The sequence below is a fragment of the Gymnoscopelus microlampas genome, assembly GCF_963454915.1.
Source record: "Gymnoscopelus microlampas genome assembly, chromosome: 18".
In the NCBI taxonomy this organism is placed as follows: domain Eukaryota; kingdom Metazoa; phylum Chordata; class Actinopteri; order Myctophiformes; family Myctophidae; genus Gymnoscopelus; species Gymnoscopelus microlampas.
This window is the reverse complement of record NC_139955.1, coordinates 15,850,450-15,871,391: the sequence shown is the minus strand read 5'-3', so window position 1 is coordinate 15,871,391 and position 20,942 is coordinate 15,850,450. Positions and strand designations below refer to the sequence as shown.

General features: G+C 42.8%; 1 protein-coding gene across 6 annotated transcripts in view; it reads right to left on the bottom strand.

The window, feature by feature from the left end:
* The window catches only part of rapgef2b (Rap guanine nucleotide exchange factor 2b), a 143,805-nt gene that overhangs the window by 9,853 nt on the left and 113,010 nt on the right, over positions 1–20,942 (bottom strand). For 4 of the 6 annotated variants that reach the window (XR_014599575.1, XR_014599578.1, XR_014599579.1 and 1 more), the window contains 16 exons: positions 19,535–19,671; positions 17,660–17,818; positions 17,108–17,260; positions 15,892–16,056; positions 15,454–15,561; positions 14,635–14,838; positions 12,155–12,263; positions 11,502–11,781; positions 10,504–10,661; positions 7,209–7,449; positions 6,312–6,695; positions 5,300–5,511; positions 4,587–4,710; positions 4,079–4,102; positions 1,733–1,956; positions 535–702 (listed from right to left, as the gene is read on the bottom strand). Coding sequence is in view for 1 of the 6 variants with exons in the window: in XM_084041990.1 (XP_083898116.1) it covers positions 535–702; positions 1,733–1,956; positions 4,079–4,102; positions 4,587–4,710; positions 5,300–5,511; positions 6,312–6,695; positions 7,209–7,449; positions 10,504–10,661; positions 11,502–11,781; positions 12,155–12,263; positions 14,635–14,838; positions 15,454–15,561; positions 15,892–16,056; positions 17,108–17,260; positions 17,660–17,818; positions 19,535–19,671 (2,850 nt within the window). In the remaining 5 variants the exon portion in view is untranslated. Of the gene's footprint in view, positions 1–534; positions 703–1,732; positions 1,960–4,078; positions 4,103–4,586; positions 4,711–5,299; positions 5,512–6,311; positions 6,696–7,208; positions 7,450–10,503; positions 10,662–11,501; positions 11,782–12,154; positions 12,264–14,634; positions 14,839–15,453; positions 15,562–15,891; positions 16,057–17,107; positions 17,261–17,659; positions 17,819–19,534; positions 19,672–20,942 lie in introns of all 6 variants that reach the window. The other 2 variants (XR_014599576.1, XR_014599577.1) reach the window with 2 other exon arrangements.

The following is a 20,942-nucleotide window of genomic DNA, read 5'->3' as shown; positions in this document are numbered from 1 at the left end:
TTTTTACACATTCATCTCATACGTAAAAGCTGCAATTCGAAGGTTTCATGTCCTACCCAGGATTCAAACCCGGGTCTCCCACATGGGAGACAACACTTCTACTACTCTTTCAAGAGGGAATTGCCCACTTGCCATGGGAAGATATTGCGCTTATGAGCTTCAGGCAGTACTAATACTAACCAGTGAGTCCTAACTGACACGGTGGTCTAAATATCTGGAGGGAAGAGTAAAACACACTGCAGAGGTACTAGTTTTATTGCATCAAAATACTCCATACAGATTGGTTAATCCATTAAGACCGGGAACGCATCTGTGTCATTTGAAGATGTAAGATGATTTCTATTAAAAAATAGCAGATCTACAAGCTCATAGGCGTGGCACTCGGTGCCGCGCTATGAGCTTGTAGATCTGCTATTTTTCAACAGCCAAAGAAAACTAAAATGACACAGATGCGTTCCCGGATTGAATGGGTTAAAACAACGCTTTATCGATTACAAAATGTATGTTGAAAAAAATGTGGCATAATCCCCTTACCGAAAGGTGGCAGATCTTTAACAGGGACCTTCTTCCTAGACGGGTAGAGGGCCACGGCTGGGACCTGCAGGGCCTGGTTAGCCTTAGTTATCTGGCCCTTGTGCTGGCTAGCCGCCCTGGAGACCACTGGAGACGTGTCGGGCCTCTTCCCTCCAGCGTTCTTGGGCACTGAGGAGGGGATCAGAGAGAGAAGATAATGGGAGATAAGAGGCCATTAGCCGTTAGCTGTCAGTGATAAGTGACAGGTAAGGTGGTTTACTGTGGAGAGGAGATGAAGATCAGTCATTCTGATTGGACAGATAGTGCACCGACATTATTAGCATTCATGCAAGCCTGAGTACCTGCTAGTGCACCAACATTTATATGCATTCATGCGAGTCTTAAAAAAGAAGTACCTGCTAGTGCTTATAGGTTTGTTTTGGTTTCATACAACTCAGATTTTGCCCTGAGATGCAGGGTCTGAAACTAGCTTTTTAGCCCACCAGCCAAACGTGTTTGTGTGAGTGTCTTGGTTCATGGACATCATGTCATCAATCCAAACTAGGGCTGCAACTATAATTTTTTTCTTAGCTACTATTCTATTGATTACTTTTTTGATTAATTGTATAATTAAATTGACAAAATATATTAGAATTTATGTCTTTGTGGTACAACAGCGTCGCACCAACTCGCAAGATAGTGTCACACATAAGCGTCACACAAATAGTGTTGCATTGTGACACGTCGTTATTTTAGAAACATTAATTGGACATTCCGATGAACAATTATTTTAACTAGGTTATTTTTCATGATCGATTCAATCCATTAGTTCCATTAACCCATTAAGACCGGGGACACATCTGTGTGTCGTTTTTAGATTTCTTTGGGCTATTCAAAAATAGCAGATCTAAAGCTCATAGCGTGGCACTCAGTGCCGCACTATGAGCTTGTAGATCTGCAATTTCTTTTTAATCGTGAAAATGTGTGCAAAACATATATATATATATTTTTAAGTGAACATTTGTAACTCAAAAAGCAAAGATTTGAGTTTTAAAAATGTTCGCTTTAAAAAAATATATATATATTCAAAGATTTGCTCAAAATTATTCTTCAAAAATAGCAGATCTACAGGCTCCGCATTAGAAGCTTGTATATCTGCTATTTGCGTTCCCGGTCTTTATCGGGGTTAACTGTTACGCTCCCATCGCCTGCTGCTCACATGTGCTGATGGAGGGTTCGCACTGCGTGGACAGCGTCTGCAGGCTCTCCTCGTTGGTCTCCAGGCTCAGGTTGGACAGGTACTGTTTGACCTTGCGCGCCATCTGGGCGTCCTCGTACAGTTTCTTGGCGTTGAGGAAGGAACTCCGTCGAACCCGCTTTTTGTGGCCTCCTGCCTGAGTCACGTCCAGCACCGCTGCGTTGGCGCTGCCCTGGCTGAGAGACCTGCTTACACAACGCAAGGAGGGTTGAGAGAGAGAGAGAGAGAGAGATGCCCGTTAGACTGTTGTTTCAGGTGTGTGTGTGTGTGTGTGTGTGTGTGTGTGTGTGTTTTGCGTACACGTTGTACCAGTCAGTGGTGGAAAGTAACTAAGTACATTTACCTAAGGACCGTACTCAAGTACAATTTTGAGGTACTTTTACTTTACTGGAGTATTTCCAATTGTATATACTTTTACTTCTACTCCACTACATCACAGAGGCAAATATTGTACTTTTACTCCACTACAATTGTTTGAAAACTTTAGTTACTAGTTACTTTTCAGATATAAATGATGATATTATGAAACGTACATTAACCGCTTTAGCCCTATTTTATACATAGGCTATTTGAAAATAGCAGATCTACAAGCTCACAACGCGTCGCGATGCGACGCGTTGTGAGCTTGTAGATCTGCTATTTTCAATAGCAGATCTTTAAGTACATTTTGATGCCAATACTTTTGTACTTTTACTCAAGTCATTTATTCTGGACTTTTACTTGAACAGAGTATTTCTATATTGCAGTATTGAGTAAAGAATTTGAGTACTTTTCCCACCACTGCAAGTTGTACACTGTACCACTGCTGCCGTGTTGTAGTAGAGAGAGAGAGGGAGGTTGTTTGAACTCAAGTCATGCAGAGAGCAGCTTCAGGCATTCCTCTCCACTCCACAACATTCCACACATTCCAGGCAGTGGGAAGAAGGGAGGTGGGGGGGGCGGGGGGGGGCGGTCACATGGTCAGAGATAGTTGACATTTCTGGGGTCTGACTCAGGGTTGGTTTTGTAGTAGAAAGAGGATTGTTTGCACGTGGCTTGAAGTCATAATCACGTTTGTGAAGGTTTTCTTTTTTGTTTTGCTCCTCCACGCATCACTTACAGTGTTCAAATATGCTGTGTTAGAGGAGTGATGCTCAAAGTGGGGTTCGGGGACCCCCCCGGGGGATTGATAGTTGCTTACAGGTCTGCAAATCTTAAGAGCGTCCAAAATAGACCATTTCCTTCATTTGTACACTCTAGGATCCGTGGCCTAATGACCACCAAACTGGGGGTCCTTGAAATGTAAAAGTTTGAGGACCACTGTGTTAAGAGTGAACGTTTACTTTCTAACACTACAAAACACAGCCCCATGCGACCAACAGAATGTAAAGTATGATAACAGTAATATTGGTATCAGAATGACTCCATATCGACGCCCTTTGCTGGTGTCGAGGTTTGGTGTCCAGAAACAAACTTAAAACAATGGCCAAGGGATGGGAACTCAAACTGCAAACCATGTGTAGCCAGTGAAGCTTCCTAGTGAAGTCAAACGTGCTATCAAATGACCACATTTGCTAACATATCGCTAACACTTACGGTAGTATTTCCCGTTTAGGATGTACATTATGCATGTTTGGTACTGTAACTGAAGGACACAAACTATTTCTGAGTATACATATCAGATATGAGGAATGTTATCATGTTGTGTTGACATGAGATGTCTTTAAAGATGAGGGGGAAAACATTTCTTTATCTTTTCCCCCACACTCCCCACCATGTTTATACAGTAGTGAGTCACTACTGGTGACTGTCACTGCTGACCGCTACAGTTTGGTCTTGGAGGAGGGTGTAGACAACTACGTCTCCCCTGATTAACATGAGATCACAAGCCGCTTCTTTTAATCTGACAGTGAGGAGTTTCACTAGGAGGACGTAACAAACACGATTGTTCAAACGCCTTCTAAATCCTAACCTATGTTTTCTGAAAAACTAAAATGTTGCGGCGAGCTTGTATATCTGCTATTTTTGAATAACCAACGCTAAAGTCTAAAAGGACACAGATGCTTTCCCGGTTTTAATGGGTTTGATGTTAGTTGTAATGTTAAGTGAATGGGTCAGCTGATATCAGCAAAAGTGACCTGAGTTTCACAGTAGGCGATGGGTTTGTAGGTCAGGTGGGGTTAGGGGGAGGGGTCAACTCAAAGCTGGTTAATGAAAACAAGGATTCAGAGAAAGAAGAAAGGACACTCAGGCAGGAGAGGAGAACAACCGTTATAAAGGGTTATGGTGCATGTAAAGGCAAAAAGTTCATAGGGTCACCAAACTTACCCTAAACTTCTCCATTTCTTCTTCCTACAGGGGGGAGGGGTTGCCATGAACAGAGAAGCGTGGGGGTGGGTGGGGGGCAGCAAAGGGTGGATGAATAGAGATAAAAAAACAAAGAGAGAAAGGAGACAAGCTTAGGACAGGAAAGATCACCACAGATCACAAAAGATCACCATAAGAAATCACCAGGGACAAAGCATTTTTTCACCAGAGGACACCGCGAGAGAGACAGCAGACAGACAGAGCACAGACCCTTCACATGATTACAACATCAAAAAGGACACTGACAGGGGAGCGCTGTGCTCGAATCAGGCCAACAATGTGTTTGTGCAGTGACACAGGGAAACATTTGGGGGAGCATGTTGAAAAGAAGGGTAAATCTCCCTCCCAAAGTACTACGTGACCCAAACCCCTGCGGTGGCCGGTTAGTCAGTGGACCTGCGGGTCAGAGTCAGAGGAACGAACGGTGAATATTAAGTCCAGACCGGGTTTGTTCTCCCTGGGTTCCTACCTGGTCCGGAACATAAGTGCCGGGTCCATGTTGACGGAGGCCATGCGGCCAACATGGCGGATCTCTTTGGCGATCATCCTCAACTTCTCAAAGTTCACCAGGCCGTCGACTTTAGAGTCGTTACCTGAGGCCAGAGAGAAAGAGAAGAATGTTATGGATCCAGTAGACAGCAGCAAATATTCTCAATCCTGACATTGGTGAAAGGCCAACATGCTCATGGGGGCCATATTTTCGCCGGTGCTTTACCCATTATCCCTAAACCTCTTTGCCATTTTTTACTATTTTTAAAAACATTTTCAAATAGCCAATCAACTAGATAACAACGTGTCGATGTAGTTCGGCTAATTGAACTATTTGAAAATGTTTTTAAAAATAGTAAAAAATGGCAAAGAAGTTTAGGGATAATGGGTAAGGCACCGGCGAAAATATGGCCCTCACTCTGAACCCCAGTGTCCCTATTCTGGGCACGTCATAATAGGAAAACAATGTTGCAAGTGTATGAACATGAGTTTTTGTGTGAAATATAATCATGATTTAAGGACTCCAGTCACATAATAGCCTATATTCTAAGTTGACAGTTCAAGGCCAGGCCTACTAGTTTTACTGTCACCTTTTCCATTTCAACAGGGATTATGTTAATGCTGCTAGGGCTACTGCTTTTTCCTGTTAAAGTAGCAAAATACATAATATTCTATTGTCATATTCTGCCCTACCTTCGTGGAGGAAGGTGAGGTCCTTCTTGATGACGGGGAACAGGGGGATGATGGGAGGCTGAAGGTTCTGGTTGTTGAGGACGTTGCGGTACTTGGCCATGTTCCTGGACGGGTCGAACAGATCCTGAAGGTCTCCGAACAGCTTCTCATATTTACTGGGCAGCTTCTCCCAGGTTCCCCTCAGTCTGGAGACCGGAGCCAAGTTCAGACCGCTGGAGAGGAGGGACACATTAATAACATGTTGTTAGTTCTACTGTGACTCGCTGTACAAAATAATAATCTACGGTGTCTTTCTTTCTCTTCCTTCCTTCCTTTACTCTTTTCCTTCCTTCCTTCTAACTAAAACCTGACTGATTGCAGTTTTTTGGGGTCTAAATGTCTGATGTTGGATAATCGTAGACCACCAATTACTGACGTTTGACCAATATTGTGTAAAAAAAACAAGAAAGTTTGAGATTAGTTTGAATAACTTAGATTTGATTAAAGTTTTGATGTGAGAACATTTAAGTTAAAAGCAAACTGATAAATACAAATACCTTTGATAGACACAAAGCGATGCATTTTGAGCTTGTAGATCTACTATTTCTGAAAACATTTTAAAGGAGTAGTTCAGCCAAAAAAATACTTATTTTCTATCAATTACACACCCCATGAAGCCTTGAATTCATGGAGATCCTTCTGTTTTTGACACAGCCAATAATTTGATGACCGGGTGTATTTCCGATACATTAGCATCTTTCCGCTGGTCATAAAATGATTGGCTTTGGAATGCGACAAAAACGAAAACATCTCCATGAATTCAATGCTTCATGGGGTGTGTAATTGATAGAAAATAAGAAATGTTTCGGGTGAACAACTCCTTCAAGGTTAAAAAACGGGCCACATCGGCTGCATAATCGCCGATACCGATGTCGCCAGAAAAATCTAATCACGTCCGATATATCGCCGGAAACGATATATTGGTCCGGGCTCTATTATGTACTGTAACACACTGACTGAGCGAGCGTCTCACCTGATGATGGCGAACATGGAGTTGAAGTTCTTGCACTCGCGGCAGTGCAGGGCGATCTTGATGAAGTGCTTGATGTTCTTCATGCGCTTCAGCTGGTTGGGCTCGCGGACCACCTCGGTGGCCACCCAGAAGGTCTCGTGGTTGATGGCCTCCTCGAAGCGCTTGAGGCTGGCCGAGCCCGTCTTGGAGCGGAGCTTGAACAGGTCGTCGATGTACTCCGTGGGCTCGATGGCGCAGAAGAGCTCGAAGGCGCGCATGGAGAGCTGCGTGGCCACCTCCACCGTGCTGAGCTGGAGCAGAGAGATCTGGCCCTCTCGGAGCAGGTCCTGGGCGTCGTCGTCCGAACACAGCGTCTCCGTCTCCATGTTGCTCTTCAGGTAGTATCTGGGTGAGGAAAGGGTTAATCGGTTTCACATTCTAATTCCCCTGCTGAAAACATGTATTTGTCGAGTTGGATTTAACTTGATGTCTTCGACTCGTATTATTTCTTCATTTGAATGCCTTTATGATCTTTTCTGTTTTTTCAAGACCGGGAACTTTAGATTTCTTTGGGCTATTCAAAAATAGCAGATATACAAACTCATAGCGTGGCACAGAGTGCCGCGCACTATGAGCTTGTAGATCTGCTATTTTTGAAAGAAATTGTGAAAATGTGTGTGAATCTTTGAATGTATACTTTTTAAAGCCAACATTTGTAACTCAAATCTTTGCTTCTAGGTGTCCCTGGAACTAAATATTTTACAAATGTTTGCTTTGAAAAAATATATATTCAAAGATTTGCACAACTTTTCCAAGATTTAAAAAAAAATAGCCAAAGAAATCTTAAAATGACACTGATTGAATGGTTTAAGGGGGAGGGGCCTTGCCAACCGATCTGAAAAAGGTACCCATCTTTACCTGCCGCTCAGCTGAATCCTGTCCGCCAGCTTGGACAGTTGCTCCGGCAACCGCCGCTGTTTGATCACGCCCTCGGGCGTGACGGACACCTCGCACAGCGAATAGGCTTCGGGCGCGGCGGTCAGGGCGAACTCCCTGATGGCCTGGGCGACCACCTCCTTGGCCGTGGTGTCCTTGCCGATCATGATGTAGCGGGACTGCTGGTCCGCCTTGAACACCCTCAGAACCTGGTCCGACATGTCTGTGTGTGGGGAAACACACCGCACGAACAGTCACAAACTAGAGCACACACACACACACACTCATAATTATAATTTAGTCTCCACTCCTTTGGGGTATTTTTCATCACCGTTACATTTGCAGCGGAAACATTATGAGAAACGTGTACGCTGCCAGTGGTGTAAAGTAACTAAGTACATTTACTCAAGTACTGTACTTAAGTACAATTCTGAGGTACTTTTACTTTACTGGAGCATTTCCAATGTTCAGTACTTGTACTTCTACTCCACTACACCTCAGAGGAACATATTGTACTTTTACTCCACTACAATTATTTGAAAACTTTAGTTACTAGTTACTTTGTAGATTTTTCATTGCATTGCAATACATTGCAGTATTGATACTTTTACTTTTACTCAAGTAAAACATTTGAGTACTTTTACCACCTCTGTCCACTGCATTTACCATTCTAACTATAAGGAGCGGTGGACGCTATTAACAGAGCGCCTGGGGAGCAGTTAGTCTTTAAGTGTCTTTCTCGAGGACACTTCAACACGTAGCTTAGCGGGCCAGGGGGGCGAAACAGCGACCTCATGATTACCTGATGGCCCACTCTACCCACTCAGCTACGGCAGCACTATACCTCAGGGTTGGAGCAATTGTAATGCCGTTTGAATCTTAGATACACATTTTTGTCTCCGAATGTACCTGAGCAGGGAAACAACTGGTTGGTCTGGTTGTGAAAATGTAGCATCCCCTTATAAGGAGAATCAGCTGCCTGTACCCGGTTCCATCTTATCTTGGTCTTATTTTTTTTTCCTTCCGCTGCGTTATTGCGAACGCAGCGGAAGGAGGCGCGCAAGTGCTTACTATGAAACCGTGCTCGGGTTGTGTGTGTGTCTGTCTGTGTGCAGTATTGTGTGCACTGCCTGTGTGCTCTCATTGGCTGCTGACAGATCTCAGAGTGCACTACAATGTGGCTGAAATCCGCCTGCCCCTGGGTGACTAATTACACTCCTCTGAGAGAAATGTAGCAGCTACAGTCAAAAATAACACATCAAAAAGCATCTACACAAGTTCATCTATTAGGATATCTAAGAATTCCATGTAATTTGTGCATATTTCAGGCCCGATGGCAAGTTGAAAACGCCTTAGTTTGAGGAGAGTTTGAGATTTACAATTGCTCATTCCTTTCTATTCTTCTTATTGTTATTTTCAAGCTGCGTTCGCTTCCCGCGTTCGCGCGTCTTACTTGTCTTATATCAAATTCTGTTTTGTTCCTCTATGCGAGTGATTCTCAACCTCCTTAATTTGAAGGACCCCTAGTTTGAGATGCAGGAGGCTGAGACCAAAATCAACACTGTAAAATCCCCAGTGTTTGGTACATATTTGTATATACTCAGAGTTACAGACCTGTAAGAGTCCATTTGGTTACTAATTATTAATCAACTGCATCTTCTTTGGGGATCCCCGGATACACCGCTCTACGGTATGTACAGTAGAAGAGTTCAGCCAAAGAACATGTTTGGGTATTACCTCAGTGTTTCCTTGATCAGGGAAAAACAAACCCTCCCGCCATCTTGGCGTGTGGTTACCTCACTTAGCCTCACTTAGTGTTTCAACAGTTAATGTACAGAAACCCTCTCACCGAGCACATACACCCAGAGTACTGTTAGAAAAAATAGAAGAAAAGAAAACTCCCACAAACCACTGAGAACCATTAGAGAGCTGGGAAGGACAGCTGTCGACGGAATGCCGTTAGCAACGCTCTGTCAAAACTTAAAAAGGAAATCAAGAAGCGGCTCATGAACCGTGTCCGAGCAACAGCTGATAAACACAGCAGCTGAAGCGTAAAGAAATTGTTGACAAATTGACAAAGAAGCCGCTCAACGTAAATGTACAGTGTGTGTGTTTGAGGAGCTTACAGTAGATCAACTGACAGAGCGGCTGACGGCATTGACAAAGACGACACTGTAGCGTGATCATCGTTCTAGTTACATTTGAGTCCATGCGATTTAGTAGTAACTGTAATCCCTTAATCAAGAACATAGTTAGAGATCGTTAACTCCTTACAGCCTCCGGGAAAACACATTCAGCTTTAGATAAACGTTGAGATAGGAGCTGAGCGTTAACCACTTGAGCCCCATTTTCATTTAGTTTATGTACTTAAAAAAAAAATAGCATACAAGCTCAACACGTTGCGATGTGTAATGAGCTTGTAGGTCTGCTACCCCCCCCCCCCTCCTCCTCATTAAAAAAAAACTCATTTTTGCCTTTAATGACATGCACAAAATAGGGACCTGAGGTTCAAAGTGGTTAAAGCTATTGCTACACAATGCATTGGTTTATAATAATACTGTACACCACAGTTTTCAATGCCATTATGAAAGAAAGGAAATCATTTAGTTGACTGTGTCCAAGGTGATAATCATGATTAATAATTGCACCCACACAGATCAATCAGGATTATTTTTAGTAAATGCAGCCCTTGGTTCTTGCCCTTGGAAGCAGAGATATGATGTCACACTGCGGCGGGTACTTACTGAGCAACACTGGAGCTAGAGGATGACATAGGATATGAAATGAGATTGTAATGGTCAAATTGTTATAATGGGAGGGAGACGGTGTAGGAGGGACGGACAGTAACTTTTAACTCGTATACCGTAAGCATATTCAATGTCTAACAAAGCACTCCCCCCACAGTAAGCATAGAGGTTACTCACATTGTCCTACAAAGTCCATGAACTTTTAAATTACAAAGTCAATGAACTTTAAGTGGACAAAGCCCATGTCGCTGAGTTTTGCCAGTCCTTTACTAATTATACACAGCGCGCAGCACAGACTTAATCAGTGCAGACGGGGGGGGGGGGGCTCCTCCGCAGCCATCTAGCTCTCTGAGTGGCTTAAGGCGGGGGGAAAGCAAGAGCGTGTCGAAAAGGTGTCTGTGCAAGTGATGGAGTTGGACAGACTTTAACAAAACGATGCATTTTGGGTTAAAGACATGTTGGACTCTTCTATGGAATCCAAATGACGGTCGCGACTGAGAACTTGAATCCAAACGGACACCTCCACTCACCAGGCTGGTTGTTGAAATCCAGGATGCGATGGTGGGACTGCAGCAGGTCCGGGTTGGACGACGACAGGTTCCCGCTGACCGGCAGCGCGGGCGCGATCTGCTTCGACTGCTTCATTCCCACGATGCTGTCGTCCTGCGATTGGCCCACGCCCACGTCGCTATGGAAACGAGAGGGAGGAGAGGGCGGGAGGGTTGAGGGAACGGCTCTACGGACACGAGGTAGGGGGCGATGTTTGCGTCGGGGAAAAAGGAGCAGGGGAGGAGAAACACTGACATGCTGAGTACATCTACTTGCAGACATACAGGCGACATGACAACAGCTTGAAACGGTCATTATGGTTGGTTCTGCATCTAAGGAGCCCCGACGTGAGATGTGTGTGTTGGGTACGCTACGCTCACATCAAAGTGACAATAAAATGATAAATGAGGACAATTGCGGTGAGATCAGCATACGCCCCTTTATTGGTCTGCGCAGGGTTGATATATGAGGGCTAATTAGGGCTGTCACAATTACAAATTTAAGTTGACGATTAATTATCAATCAAAAAATTGCGATTAACGATTTAGATGTGTGTTTGGCATTGAACATATTTAATAATTTTATACATGTAAAAATAGCCGAAAATAGCAGATCTATAAGCTTACAACGCGTCACTCGCGTTGCAAGCTTGTAGATCAGCTATTTCTGCTTTTTTAATATTTGAAAATGTATGATTTTATATTACATGGAAACGATTATGACGATTATGCAAAAATAATTGCGATTATCTCAAATAATTGCGATTAGACGATTATGTAACAATTGTGACAGGCCCACGCCCCACAGGCCCACGCCCACTAATGTGCTAATGTGTCCAAAATAAAAGAGCACGAATGCAAATAAGTATTGCTTTCTAAGTATTCAATAACAGCTGTGCTAGTCAAGCAATTGCAGGGAAAATTGCATTGCAGATCTACAAGCTCACAACACACAGTGCAACCAGACAGTCGGTACTTACTTGTAGGGTTTTGGCGGCAGGATGCTTGTGAGGGTCTTGTCAAAGATCTTCTTCAGCTTGTTTCGTCCGCCGACCGTGTTGGCCTTGGCCTTCTTGCTGACCTTCTCCAAAGACATGACCTGCTCCACGTCCACGGCCAGGTCGGGGATGGAGTAGCGACTCGCTTTCTTGATGTCGCCAATCTTTGGCAGGTGAGGCGCGCCGCCGTTCTTCCTGTCGGGTTCGTCTTCCCCGTCTGCGTCGTGGTCGTGTTCCGGACGAGTTAGCAACTCTTTGAAGACTGAGGGAGGAGAGGAGACGAGAGCCATTGAAATACTCATCTAAGTAGGTGTTTTCATTTACAAGTACAAATAATTATAATTGACAAGTAGAGGTGCGGCTCATTTTTGTAGCGTTAGATAAAAGCTGCAATCCAGAATTGATTTGAATGAATAAAACATTATTTTAATCTATCTGTTAGAGTATTGTGTGTGCAATACAAGTCAATACAAGCAGTCCTGAGAGAGCAAGGATGTCATCTTGGCAGAGCGGTAGAAATGTGGTCTCCCATGCGGGAAACCCCTGGTTCAAATCCAGACCAGGACATGAAACTTACAGACTGCAGCTTTAAGCAGAACAGAACATAAAAATGCTCTGGTTTCATCATCTCTCACCTAACAGGTTGGTTTTCACAGTAATGGAGAGGTGAGTGTTGTTCTTCAGGATCTCGTTGGCTTTAACGAGCTGAACGTTCTCAAAGTTCTGCCCGTTCACCTCCAAGATCTGCACAGAGACAACAGGAGGATCTTATAGTACACAGTGTAATCTTTATAACTCAATAAAACCCATTGTTTCAACAGTCGGATCTGCTATTTTCAAACATTTTTTGTACTTTTACTTTTGGTACTTTGATTGCAGTACTTTTACTCAAGTAACATTTTGAACACAGGCCTTTTACTTGTAACAGAGTATTTTTATATTCTGGTATTGCTACTTTTACTTAAGTAAAACATTCGAGTACTTTTTACACCACTGGTCTTACATTAGACCAAGGCCTGGCCTCCATTTTCAAACACACCGGCTGATAGCCAACACTCTTCCTCCTAGCGGAAGAGGAAGTCACCTTTGACCTTAGCGAGTGTACACTAAAAGGTGCTGGCAGAGTCTATACGTGTATAATACACGAGGAATGGACAGTGTGCAGTCGTTTGCATTTCTAGTCCATGTATGCTACATCTGGACTTTGAATTAGTCTTAAGCCTGTCATGACTGACCAACAGGCCTGTTCTGGGATCAGTGCTTATAACAGACACTGAGGGACCAGTGCTGACAGGCTGATGACGAACTAAATGAGGTCTGTGTAATGAATAAGTATGTTTACTCAAACACTGTACTAAAGTACAATTTCGAGGTACTTTTACTTACTGGAGTATTTCCAATTGTCTATACTTTTACTTCTACTCCACTACATCTCAGAGGCAAATATTGTACTTTTACTCCACTACAATTATTTGAAAACTTTAGTTACTCGTTACTTTGCAGATATAAATTATTACATATGAAATTATAAAACGTACATTAACCACTTTAGCCTTATTTGAAAATAGCTGATCTACAAGCTCACAACGCGTCGCATCAACATTTTTGTACTTTTATTTTTAGTATTTTAAGTACATTTTGATACCAATACTTTTGTACTTTTACTCAAGTACATTTTTAATTCCGGACTTTTACTTACTTACTTACTTACGTAACTGAGAACTTCTACATTGCAGTATTGATACTTTTAGTCAAGCAAAACATTTAAGTACTTTTTCCACCTCTGGTAATGAGACTCCAAGACTGAAGGATGCTGTTAAATGAAGGACTTTAAAAGACACCAGACGAAGGACAATCACTGATTGATTAGTTATATTGACAGATACAACAACAACAAAAGTGTCTTCTACGGTGTAGCCAGAAGCCACTATGGGCTACCGAGGTTGAAAACAGGTTTTATCTGCGCATGTTGTTTTGTTTGTACCATTGTTTGGGTTTGGCTGTGACCCTGAGCCCAAACAAAAGGGGGATTAAAAAAAAGATTCAGTTCAATTAAATACTCCCTGAACCAGTGGAATAATTTAAAAAAGAAATGAATGAAACAATTCACCCAATCTGAGGCTTAGCTGAGGTGCTGGAGCTTAAAAATACTAGTTAACAGGAAAAACAGCATGTGCGAGAATCATTTAAATGCGAGCTTTCGGTCAAATGCCTTGAAGGAGCCCTCTGATAAAAAGCTTGCACTAACCACCTTCAACCTGGCGTTCCTATTTTGGGCATGTCATTATAGGTGAACATTTTCAAAATGGTTCCAAAAAGGTTTCATAGAACTCTAAAGAATTAAAAAAAAAAAAGTGATCTACAAGCACACAAAGAATCACATTGCTGCACATTCATTGTGAGCTTGTAGATTGACTATTTTCGCTATTCGCCGTACAACGAACCATATAGGGCTTAAGAGGTTAAAGGACGCAGATATCTGTGTGTTCAGAAGCTCTTTCTCCAGCTAAGCAGAATTAGCATCAAGCCGTGTGTGAGCTCCCTCCCTCAGGGTTTATGTACAGTGCTCGTATGAGAGAGAATCCCAGCACAGCTGTCGGTCCACGATGGCGGCGCTCTGTAAGTGTACCAAGCGGTCATGGTGTGCATGTTTCAGCATTAAAAGACAACCTCCTCCGGTTCCCTGGGCAGTATGAGAATAAACGCTGGGCAGGATGTTTGCGTTTCCTGCAGTGAGACAGCTGCAGGATGTTTGGGGACCGGGGCAGAGCTTTTAGTCCAAAACCCCAGAATCTCAGGATGGGTTTACAGATTAAGAGACTTTCCCTTAAACCCCTCAGAGCTGCGTCAGAGAGTGAAAGTGATAGAAAGACATCGTGTGCGGGTGTGTGTGTGTTGGGTGTCAGGGTAAGCTTGCAAAAGCTATCTGTGGTCGCTGGCAAGTTCTGATTTAAGACATCTTAGGATGGCTTTAAATGCCAGTTAGAATATAATTCAGCTCAGTTTCACAACAAATGAAACATAAAAACCTCAACAAGTCCACTGAAAAGGCCTCAGATGGAACACACATTAAAAACTATGATAAAGATGATACGGAGAGGGTTGTAGGTCTTACCTGATCTCCACGCTTGAGCCCCACCTCTGCTGCCTTGCTCCCGGGCTCCACGGCGTCGATGAAGATCCGGAAGCCTTTCTCCTGCCCTCCCAGCAGGGTGAAGGCCAGCGGGGCTTCCCTGGAGGGCTTGGTCAGAGTCACCAGCCTCAGCTTGGCCTTAGCAGCGCATGCTATGTTTAACAGTCTGAGGTGACCACACATTTTCTGGGTAAAGAGCAAAGGGATGCAACAAGTTAAACATGTAAATCTGACTAAAGTTAAATGTGCTTGATTTAACCACTTAACACGCAGCAAAAACAGCCAAACTGCAGCTTGTAGATTTTTTTTTTTTTGTATTTATTTAATTTTCTTAACTTTCTTAACACATTGAGTGCCAGGGGTTTTTCAAAACAGGGTACCTCCAGTGCCTGGAATTTTAACCATTTTTGGACCTTTTTCAAGTAGTCACAAAACATTTTCAGTGATCACCGTCCTCACGGTGATCCCCTCATTACACACACCATGAAGGTGAAGGAAAAATAAATAAAAAAATTGAAATTTTTTTTTTTTTTTTTTTTTTTCATATTTTTCCCCAAAAACGGCCATAACCGTTTTTGGCACACCATGTTAGGATTATGAAAAACGGTCCGGACCGTTTTTGGCACTCAATGTGTTAACTCTTAACTTGACTCTGGACTTTAAAACGTGCAAAAATGAAACTGAAATGGACAGAAATGTGTCACGTTTGACTGATCACTGGAGAGCCAATCAATTGTGTGCATGCAAACATTGTGGCAATTCTCTTCATCACAACTAAATAGTTGAAGTTCTTCAACAAACCTCTCTTTCCAGATTGTTCTCAAACTCCTCCAGAAAGTGAGTCATGGCAGCATCTCCCTCAAAGTCATTAAAGTGATTGTTCACCCACAGTAAGACTACCCGTGTTACCTGCAGTAACACAAACACACACAGCTCAACAGTTAAAGACACACACACACACACCTGTGTGTGCAACTAGTCACAATTGTTACTTGATAACAATTATTTGAGCTAATCAGAATTATTTGGCATAATCGTTTCCATTCCAAAACAATTAAATCATTAATCACAATTATTTGTCACAATTAATAGTTAACTATAATGTCATGATCATGGTAGCCCTACTGTATGTCCTTTTTATGCAGGTAAACTACTTTGTGAGGCTACACCTGTTCTACAGTTGTACTTGATGTAAACATAATGTAATGAAAGTGCAGGACAGTACGAGGGTGTAGTGACCTTGTCCCTGAGACTGGGGTCGTGGAACCACTCCAGGAGCTTCTTGCCGACGACCATGGGGCTGGACAGGAAGGTCCGGTACGTCAACAGGAAGTCCTCGATGTAGGTGGGGTCGACCACTGAGTGCTCTTCTACCAGGTGCATCGTTAGACGCTCCGTTGTGCCCTGAAGCCAGGCAATCGCGCAAACACACACAAACACATTTTTATTATTTATTTTAATCCACAAATTAATATTAATTAATTGACAGGGAAACAAATAGTAATGTGGTTAGCTGCCTATAACAGCTGAAACAGAGCAATATTTAGCAAGTTGTTTAGCTTTTGTCTTTTGAATGTTTATACATTGCTGCACTGGATGACATTGTTTTTTGTACTGCATCAGACACTGTCAACAATACGGACATGGTGAGCATTGTGCACATTTGTGCTACATCCATTTGTGATGTGTGCAATGGGTTCACACACACACACACACACACACACACACACACACACACACACACGTTTTATATAATGAAGTTGTAAACAGATAAGACAGATAAAACAGACAAGGTACAAACTACAAACAGACAGACAGACAGACAGACAGACAGACAGACAGACAGACAGGTACTAGGCAGACATACAGTACAGCAGTGGTGGAAAAAGTGCTCAGATGTTTTACTTAAAAGTATCAATACTGCAATGTAGAAGTACTCTGTTACAAGTAAAAGTCTGGAATTCAAAATGTACTTGAGTAAAACAACAAAAGTATTGGTATCAAAATGTACCAAAAGTAAAAGTACTAAAAATGTTTAAAAATAGCAAATCTACAAGCTTGTAGATCGGCTATTTTCAAATAGCCTAGGTATAACATATGGCTAAAGTGGTTAATGTATCTTATAATGTATATCTGCAAAGTAACTATAACTAAAGTTTGCAAATAATTGTAGTGGAGTAAAAGTACAATATTTGCCTCTGAATGTAGTGGAGTAGAAGTAGAAGTATTGAAAACAGTAAGGTAAAAGTACCTCAAAATTGTACTTAAGTACAGTACTTGAGTAAATGTACTTAGTTACTTTCCACCACACACACACACACACACACACACACACACACACACACACACACACACACACACACACACACACACACACACACACACACACACACACACACACACACACAGTATAGGAACTAGGGCAGACAGACAGACAGACGTCTGTGGTGTTCACCTTGATGACGATGTGTCCCTTCCTCGTCCCGGTTCGGTCCAGTTCTCTGTGTTCCTTCACCATGACTATCTCCCCCTCTTCCTCCACCTTCTGCATGTTCTTCTCCACCTGGTTGAGGATGCAGCAGTAGTCCTGCTGGGCGATGCACACAAACTGCAACCAGAACAACACGAAGATCAATGGAAACACTTGCAAACGCAATCAATACATTCCATTGTTTATTTCATGAACATACAGCTTTCCCTGGTCTGCCTTTATTAAAATCACGGACAGTGAAAATAACATGCAGTTTGCAGACATTGAACCTGGCTGGAAAAGGTTATAAGCATTGAATTAGGTTGTATTTTTATATCTTTCTTTATATAAATATGATTTATTTAGTTTGTTTATCTATTTTTATTGTACATAAAATCTTACCAAAAGTGTTACTATACCTTTGACCTGAATACCAATGTCTCTCACCCAGGTTCTCAGACTGTGCGTGTGCGTGTGCGTGTGTGTGTGTGTGTGTGCGCGTGGGGGGGGGGATGGGGGAACCCTGTGCTGCCTCACCTGGCAGTCGTCCACCTTGGTCTTCATCACACCCTTCATATACTCCTTCTCCATGGTGGGGGACACCCCGAAACTGTTCCCCATACACAGAATCTCTGGCCTCCCCTCAGGGTACGTCACCTCCACCGAACCGTTCAGAATCACTGACCAGGAGTCCAACTGCACAGAGAGAGAGAGAGAGAGAGAGAGAGAGAGAGAGAGAGAGAGAGAGAGAGAGAGGATAAACCTGTGGCTTTATAGTGCTTGCCAACGTGTCGTCACCACGGGGGGCGTGGCATAGTAGCTGCAGACATACTGGTGGGGGTCAATGTTAAGTCAACCTGTTTATCCCCCACCAAGATGTCCGCCGCTCCAAATGACACTTGTCGACGCCCCCTTCAGGTTTTTTTGCTACGCACTATACCCAATTCCCTATGTAATATACAGTATTTACTTTTTTTAATATACACACACACACACACACACACACACACATTATTATTATTAATATTCCCTACAATATGAGAGCAATGCACCAACTCAAATTCCTCACTCTAAACATACCTGGCTAATACACCAATTATGATTCTGAACATTCATCCGTATTACCAACACATAGCACCATAGTTGAGAATCCATGGTCTATTTGATTTGAAGTAGTCCTGGTGATGTTCCACAGTAAAAATAAATAGCAGATCTACAAGCTTACAACGCGTCACGAACGACACGTTGTAAGCTTGTAGATCTGCTATTTCTGCTTTTTTACTGCTTTTTTTTACATGTATAAAGTTATTAAATATGTCACTAATTTCTTTGTATATTTCAGTTATTTGTCATATCTGCCCTGTGCAATTTTTGATTACTAAGCCTAAAAGGCTTCATAACATGTCCCCATGTTCAATGACAAACACACAATTAAATCGCTAATCGCAATTATTTGAGTGACAATTAATCGTCAACTTAATTTTGTAATGGTGACGACCCTAACCAAGTATGAATCAGACGTGTGGATCCAAGCACATGTAGACGTCATTTTTCAACAAAGACGTCTTCGATCATCAAGCAAACCGTCAATCATCATTGGAGACAACAATGAAAGCTATACCTTCATTTATGTATTATTATTATTATTTAGTGCAGAAAATCAACACGCTGTTCGGAGATAATGTTGTCTAGTAGGCGATAGATGCACAGTGGACCCTTGTTCACTGTGACCCTACAGGAGGCTCTATTGTACATGAGCATCAAAGCATGAAAATGACTTAAGTGTCTTCACTGAGACTGGAGGCCTGTCTTCGCCACACACACACAGACAGACAGAGAGAGAGAGAGAGAGAGAGGTGCTCTAGTTGCCTGGGGACGTTATGAGACGTCCCTCCATTGAGGTTTAACAGAGCAGAAAAAAAAGCATCAACAACGGTCAGCTCCTTTAGAGGAACATTAGAGGATGAAGGAATACAAATGTACTTTACTTGCACACACACACACCACACATACACACACACACACATTATACATACACACTGTCAGTTAACCCATTCAATCCGGGAATGCATCGGTGTCATTTTTCATTCCGCGCTAACATTTGTGCAAATCTTTGAATATACATTTTTTTAAAGCTCAAATCTTTGCTTCTGGAGGTCCCTGGGACAAAATAATTTACAAATGTTTGCTTTAAAAAAATATGTATTCAAAGATTTACACAAATGTTCATGATTGTTAAAAAAATAGCAGATCTACAAACTCATAGCACGGCACCGCGCTATTAGCTTGTATATCTGCTATTTTTGAATAGCCAAAGACATTAAAATGACAGAGATGCGTTCCCGGTCTTAATGGATTAAATGTGTGCACCAACACAGACACAGACACAGACACACACACACAGTTGCCCACCTCCTCTCCATCGTTGAGGACAGTGGTTCCAGCTCGCTCCACCACAGCAAACACCATTACTGCACACAGCTCCCTCCTCACGGACATGGTCATGTTGGCAAACGCAGGCAGCTGGTGCATGAACTCCAGGAGTTGTTCTGTGAACCACACAGGGGGAGAGAGATAGGAGAAATACGGTTAGAAAGACATGTCTTGTACATCAGGAGGAAATAAGAGCGAAACAAACTAGAAAGGCGCGCTCAGCAGGGCGCATATCTCCGCCAGGAGGCATGACTATCAGTTGTACATTATGTTACGACCCTGAGGTCGTAGGGACGTGTCCTGTATCTGTGTACAGTATGTGTTGTAACCTCTTCTTTGGCCCTGTGTAGGGCTGGATGACTCTTTCTGCTCTTGTGTGTGTGGGTGTGTGATGTGCTGCAGGTGTGTTGTGAGCTGATTGAGTGAGTAGGTGGCGCCCAGGAGTTGATTGGTTCTAGCCTTCTAGTGGGGGGTTTTAAGAGACTTGTCCACAGTGGGTACATACACACATGTCCGTTCGCGACCGTTTCGCGTCCGTTTCATACCGTTTCCGTTCGCCGGAAGTCCCATCCACTCCCATGTAAAAAAAAAACGGGACCGTACGGTCCCGTTTTTTTGGGAGTGGATGGGACTTCCGGCGAACGGAAACGGTCGCGGAACGGTCGCGAACGGACATGTGTGTATGTACCCAGTCCCTTGCAGGCTTCTTCTTCTCCTCTCCTAGAAACCACACCCTGTACCTTGTATAATTTGAAGTTATTGAAAGATTTAACAGCCTGGTTTTGGTTGGAGAAGGTACAGTGGGGCAAAAAAGTATTTAGTCAGCCACCATTGTGCAAGTTCTCCCACTTAAAAAGATGAGAGAGGCCTGTAATTTTCATCATAGTTATACATCAACTATGAGAGACAAAATTAGGAAAAAAAATCCAGAAAATCACATTGTCTGATTTTTAAAGAATTTATTTGCAAATTATGAGGAAAATAAGTATTTGGTCAATAACAAAAGTTCATCTCAATACTTTGTTATATACCCTTTGTTGGCAATGACAGAGGTCAAACGTTTTCTGTAAGTCTTCACAAGGTTACCACGCACTGTTGCTGGTATGTTGGCCCATTCCTCCACGCTAGATCTCACCCCGTAGGATCAATATATATATATTTTTTTAAGAATGGTGAGCAAAAATCCCAGAACCACACGGGGGGACTTAGTGATAGTGAATGACCTGCAGAGAGCTGGGACCAAAGTAACAAAGGCTACCATCAGTAACACACTACGCCGCCAGGGACTCAAATCCTGTAGTGCCAGACGTGTCCCCCTGCTTAAGCCAGTAGATGTCCAGGCCCGTCTGAGGTTTGCTAGAGAGCATTTGGATGATCCAGAAGAGGA